This window comes from Scyliorhinus torazame, chromosome 18 (assembly GCF_047496885.1).
Source record: "Scyliorhinus torazame isolate Kashiwa2021f chromosome 18, sScyTor2.1, whole genome shotgun sequence".
In the NCBI taxonomy this organism is placed as follows: domain Eukaryota; kingdom Metazoa; phylum Chordata; class Chondrichthyes; order Carcharhiniformes; family Scyliorhinidae; genus Scyliorhinus; species Scyliorhinus torazame.
Window position 1 is genome coordinate 125,199,852 of NC_092724.1, and position 6,490 is coordinate 125,206,341.

The 6,490-nt window shown below is 40.0% G+C and overlaps 1 protein-coding gene across 6 annotated transcripts in view; it reads left to right on the top strand.

Annotated features, from left to right (window-relative positions):
- The window catches only part of LOC140395489 (septin-9-like), a 397,275-nt gene extending 391,498 nt beyond the window's left edge, over positions 1-5,777 (top strand). For all 6 annotated transcript variants that reach the window (XM_072483289.1, XM_072483292.1, XM_072483293.1 and 3 more), the window contains 2 exons: positions 127-178; positions 4,636-5,777. In XM_072483289.1, coding sequence (XP_072339390.1) covers positions 127-178; positions 4,636-4,765 — 182 coding nt within the window. In that variant the 3' untranslated portion in view covers positions 4,766-5,777. The remainder of the gene's footprint in view (positions 1-126; positions 179-4,635) is intronic.
- The last annotated feature ends 713 nt before the right edge of the window (positions 5,778-6,490 follow it).

Here is a 6,490-nt window from a genome sequence, read left to right on the forward strand (position 1 = left end):
TGGGACAACATAAATTTGAATGCAAATTAAAGCCTCTCCACACAATATTATTAAAGTAGATAATGTAGGATAACCATTGAAATATCACGACAAATTCTACATTAACTGTTTTTCAATCTCTTTCAGTGGAAAATATGTCTCACTGTGAATTTGCCTATTTGCGTGATCTGCTGATAAGGTGAGTTGGGAATGGGGTCTTTCCTGCCTGGAATCCTATCTATATCCCTATTTTACCTTTCTAGATGGTGCTATCTCAGTCCTTACATTGTGTGTTTTCTAATTCTTAAATCTCATTGGTTAACAAAAAACTCTGTTTGCTGTTCCCTCCACATCACATTTCTCTCACTCTGTCACTAACTTTATTAGTGTCACAAATAGGCTTACATTATCATTGCAATGAAGTTACTGTAAAATCCCCTAATTGCCACACTACGGCGCCTGTTTGCGTACACTGAGGGAAAAATTCAGAATGTCAATTCACCTAACAAGCACGTCTTTCGGGATTTGTTGGAGGAAACCGGAGCAGCTGGAGGAAACCCATGTTGACATGGGGAGAACGTGCAGACTCCGCGCAGACAGTGACACAAGCCGGGAATCGGACCTGGGTCCCTGGTGCTGTGAAGCAACAGTGCTAACCATTGTGCTACCATGCCGCCTGCAACTTTGTCAAACATCTTTTGAGCTGAAAGCTGTTCGGCCAACTAACTAATTAGTCTAACCAATAGCAGAAGCCCAGTTGCAGCAAAATAATGCATCTGATATACCATGCGCATTTTATTTCAAAAAGTTATTCAGGTTCAGGGATTGTCGATTTATTTGCAGTCAGGTGGTTGAGCACTGACGCTATCAGTGTTACACTGTTATCTGTACATTTCACTACTGAATGGAATTTCTAAGTTGCAATTGTCAGTGTTATTTTGCTGTAACTGGGCTTCTGCTATTGGTTACACTAATTAGTTTGTTAGCCCAACACCCTTGAGCTCAAAAAATGTTTGGCAAAGTTGCTAAAATTGTCAGCTGATAGTGGCAGAGCGAGAGAAATGTGATGATCAGAGCGAAGAGAACAGCAAACAGAGTTTCTTGTTAACCAATGAGATATAAGGCTTAGAAAATATGCAGTGTAAGGACTGAGAAGCAGGGGCAAAGCAATGCCAAATCAGGTGCAAAAAGTAACCAGGAATGCCAGGGAAGATTGTAATGAGAGAGAGAAAGGAAAAAGAGACAAAGTAAGAACATTTTAAGATTGATATTTTCAAATTCCCCCTGTAATATCCATAACTGCAGGAATGTGACCACAATTATAAAAGGTATTTTTTGTGCCAGAAAAGTTTATAGGTTATAAACAATTATCACATAATTATAAAGGTACTTGTGCTTCTAATTATTAGCATGAAATACCTTGCACAATTTCTGTTTGGGCAAATGGAGCATGACATTCAGTGCAGATCAGTGATGATCAGAGAGAAAACTGCTGTTTTCACAGAGCTAATGGTGAAGTGACACAACTTTGAAATCAACCTTTATCACATTTAACTGCCCCCACAGTTCTCTGTGACGAGGTGTTTCAAAGACTCCCGACCCTCAGAGAAGAAATTACTCCTCATCTCAGTCTTAAACTGACACCCCTTTATTCTGAGACTATGCTCTCTGGTCCTAGACTCTCCATGAGGAGAAACATCCTCTCGGCATTTACTCTGTCAAGCCCCTTAAGAATCTTTTATGTTTCAATGAGATCACCTCTAATTCTTCTAACTTCCAGTGAGTAGAATCCCAATCTGTTTAACCTCTGCTCATAAGACTATTCCTCCATACCTAGAGACCAATTCTTTGAAGCACCTCCAATGAAATAATATATTTCCTCAAATAAGGGGACCAAAGCTGCTCACAGAACTACAGGGTGTGGCCTCACTAGTATCTTGTAAGTTGAAGCAAGACTTAGCTACTTTTATATACCAACACCCTTGAAATAAGGACCAGCATTAGATTCCAAAATGAACAACTTCATATTTTTCCACATTATACGCCATTCGCCAACTTTTTGCCCACTTACTTAACCTGTCAATATCTCCTCAAACTGTATCCCCTTCGTAACTTGCCTTTCCCCCTGTTTCTGTGTCGTCTGCAAGTTTGGCTAGAGTACATTCTCTTGCTTCCTCAAAGACATTAATATATATTGTAAACAGTTGCGGTCCCAACACTACTCCCTGTGGAACCCCACTGGTTACAGGTCACCGACCTGAAAAAGAAACCCTTATCCGTACTCGCTGTTTCCTGCCCATTAGCCAATTCTCTATCCGTGCCAATAACTAGGCCAACACTATGGGCTATTATGACTTAGAGGTACCTTGTCAAACGCCTTCTAGAAGTCCAATTACAACACCTATTGGTTCCCCTCCATTCACTCTGGTTGAGACTTCCTCAATAACTCTATTAGTCAGACGTAATTTCCCTTTCATGAAACCATGGGGACTCTACTTGATTAGGTTCTAATTTTCCAAATGTGTTGCTATTATTGCTATTAATAATTGATTGGCAACATTTTTCCAACAGTAGATGTGAGCCTAATCGGCCTATAATTACCTGCTTTTTGCCCCCCCCCCCCCCCCCACACACACACACACACACACACACACACCTTTTGTTTTTGAAAAGTGTGGCACATTTGTAGTTTTCCAATACTCTGGTGCTTTTCTAAAATCCAAAGATTTGGGGAAAATTACAACCAATGCATCCACTATCTCTGTAGCTACTATTTTTAGGATCTAATGGTACAAGTCATTGGGGCCAGGGGATCTATCTCCCATTAGCTTCATTAGTTTGTCTACTACTACTTCTCTAATAATGGTATGGTATTTAATTCTTCCCCTGTATTCTTTAGTATGACTGGGTTGTTTGAGGTATCTGCCACCATAAAGATTGATGCAAAATATCTGCTTAACTCCTCTGCCATTTTCGTGTTCCCCATAACTACCCCCCAGATTTATTTTGTAAAGGGCTATGTTCACTTTGACCTCCCTCTTCCTTTTTATATATTTAAAGAAGCTCTTATTGTCAGATTTTAGATTCCTTACTAGTTTGCCCTGGTATTTTATTTTCTCTCTCTTTATTATATTTTTAGTTCTTCTTTGCTGGAATCTGAATTTATCCCAGTCTTTGCGGCTATCACTGACTTTTGCCTCCTTATATGCTTTTCCTTTCAACTGAATACTCTCCTTAACATCCTAGGTTAGCCATGGTTGGTTTATCCCTCTTAGAATCTTTCCTCACTGAGGTATATTTTTTGCCGAGATTCATGAATAACCTCCTTAAATGTCTGCCACTGCTTGATTATTGTCTTTCCTGCTAATCTGCTCACCCAATCCACTTTAGCTAACTCTATCTTCATTTCGTTGTAATTCCTTTGATTTAAGTTAAATGCAGTAATTTCTGACCCAAGTTTCTCACTCTCAAACTGAATATTAAATTCTATTGTGTAATGATCACTGCTTCCTAGGGGATCTTTTACTCTGTGGACATTTATTAAACTTTAAAAAAAATGTAGAGTACCCAACTCATTTTTTCCAATTAAGGGGCAATTTAACGTGGCCAATCCACCTAGCCTGCACATCTTTGGGTTGTGGGGGCGAAACCCACACAAACACGGGGAGAATGTGCAAACTCCACATGGACAGTGACCCAGAGCCGGGATCGAACCTGGGACCTCGGCGCCATGACGCAGCAGGGCTAACCCACTGCTCCACCGTGCTGCCCTGTCATTTATTAAACTTGCCTCATTACCAGACTGTTTCCTGATTGGCTCCATGGCATGTTACTCTAGGAAACTATCCCTAATGCACTCTATGAATGTGTTGTCGTAGCTACCCTTTCCAACTTGATTAAACCAATCAACATAAGGATTAAAGTCATTCATAATTATTGCTCTATTTTCCAACAAGACAGAATCTAATCATTTTCCGTTGACATTCAATGGCATTACTATTGCTAAATCGGCCATCAACACCCTGACAGTGACCGTGACCAGAAACTGAACTGAACTGGCCTTAGAAATACCGTGACCATAAAAGCTGGTCAAAGGCTAGGAATCCTGTGGTGGGTAACTCACCTCCTGACTCCCCAGACACTAGACCGCATCCAGGACAAAGCAGCCCGCTTAATTGGCACCCTATCCACAAACATTCACTCCTTTCACCACCGGTGCACCGTGACAGCAGTGTGTGTCATCTACAAGGTGCACTGCAGAAACACACTAAGGATCTTCTGATGGCACCTTCCAACTCGTGACCATCTGGACGGAAAAGGGCAGCAGATACATTGGAACACCGTCACCTGTAAGTTCCCCTCCCAGCCACACACCATCCTGACTTGAAACTATATCGCCATTCCTTCACTGTGGCTGTGTCAAAATACTGAAATCCCTCCCTAGCAGCACTGTGGGTGTGCCTACACCACATGGACCAAATTTCAAAAAGGCAGCTCACTGCCACCAGCTGAAGGGCAATTAGGGATGGGAAATATATGCTGGCCTAGCCAGCAGAACCCACATCCCCATGAATGAATTGAAATAATACAATTTAAATTGGTTCAGTATTTCAACGTGTATATTCTGATGATGACATTGTACAAAATATCCCTCAGGACTCACATGCAGAATCTCAAAGATGTGACCAGCGCCATTCACTATGAAGCATACAGAGTTCACCGGCTGAGTGAGGGAAATGAGTTTTCCAATGGAATAGCAGAAAAGGATATGAACAGCAACATGTAAAATATATATGGCTTTTCCTCCAGGCTGCTGAATTTATTTGACCAGCTAATAATTTAGGTAAAAGGTATGTGGTGGTGTATCAGCACTGCTCGTCTTAAGATAATTTATTCCATACTGTGCTATTCTGTTCACAAATGAATGACTATTACACATCACAAAACTAAGTGGTGCACACTTGCCATATTTTTGTATTGCCTTGCTTCATAGATTACCTTTTAGATTTGCACGACACCAAAGGGGCTGTTCTGAACTGTTTTTGCAGAAAACCGCAATTAATTTTTGCGGTTCACTTTATTTCGTAATGAATCTAAATTGTTCAGGGAGAAACTTAAAACAAAATTGTGTTGATTTGTGAACAGAATGTTTCAGTGGATTAAAAATTGCTTTTAATACTATTGTAGTGCTCAAGCTAAATGTGTGTTCAACAGGACAAAAAGAACAGAATGTAATTGGCTTAATTATCACTCTATTTATTTCCACTATATTACTAGCATGTTTCAGTATATCAAAACACGGTCAACTGACATGTATTCTAGAAAATCCCAAAGCTCTCTTTGTTCCTTTGTGACTTTTAATTAGAGAAGTGAAAGACAACACACGGTGGACGCATTTACATTTGTGAAATAAAGTGGTGGTGGTGGTTGTTTTTAAAAAAAAGACAAACTCTTTTAATGATGTAAACAATGTTAAAACAGTGAGTAGGAAGACTGCTTCTTTGCCAAAATATGTATTGCTCACTGAAAGATATAGAAGTAGTTTTCATTAAAATGCGGCACATCTTGGATCTTTATCTATCTAAGCAACATGTCAAAGGAATGTCACATTAGTTACTCAGTATTTTGAAACTGTAATTATATTGAAAATTGACGCTTATCTTTTGTCTTTCATTGTATGACCTTTATATGTGCATTTTTGGGGTTTACATTCATTGTCAAATTAGACTTTTTATATAAAATAAAAATGTGTTTGATATATATTTCCTAAAATAAACATCGCAAATTTAATGTTTTAACTGCCTTTGGTTATTTTGACTGTGTTCGTCATTGATTAATCAATTAAAGGCAAATGGTATGTTGACCTTTATATACAAAAGAATTTGCATATTAAATAAAGGGATTGAGATAAGGTGGAATTTCTTTACTCAGAGGGTGGTGAATGTTTGGAATTCTCTACCCCAGAGGGCTGTGAGGTTCTATCATTGACTATGTTCTAGACAGTAGATTTTGACATATTAAAAACATTAAGGATTAGTAAAGTGCTATTGAAGTATAAGATAGGCCGTTGATTGGTGGAGTGGGGTCAAAGGGCTGAATGGCCTACTTCTATTTCTTATGTATAATGCAGGCATATTGAAGAAGAGACTCAAAAACAAACTGGGGTAGGGTAAGACCTTTTTATTCCTGGGATGGGCATATCTTGTTTCTTGCCCAATCCTTGTTGTCCCGAGAAACTGGGGATTGGCTGTTTTTTTAACCGCTGCAGTCTGTGTGGTTTTGATATCGCTTAAGCGGCTTCAGACCAGGTAAGGATAGCAGGGCTGGAATTCTCTGGCCGTTCACTGTCGATGGGATTCTCTGGTCCCACTGGCATCGCACCCCTGCCAGTGGGTTTCCCGGCTGCGTGGGGTTGTTTCAATGGGAATTCACACCGACAGCGGCGGGAAGAGCGAATCTCGCCCTCTCCCAATGCCAAGAGATGTGAGGCTGGAGAATCCAGCCCCAGGTT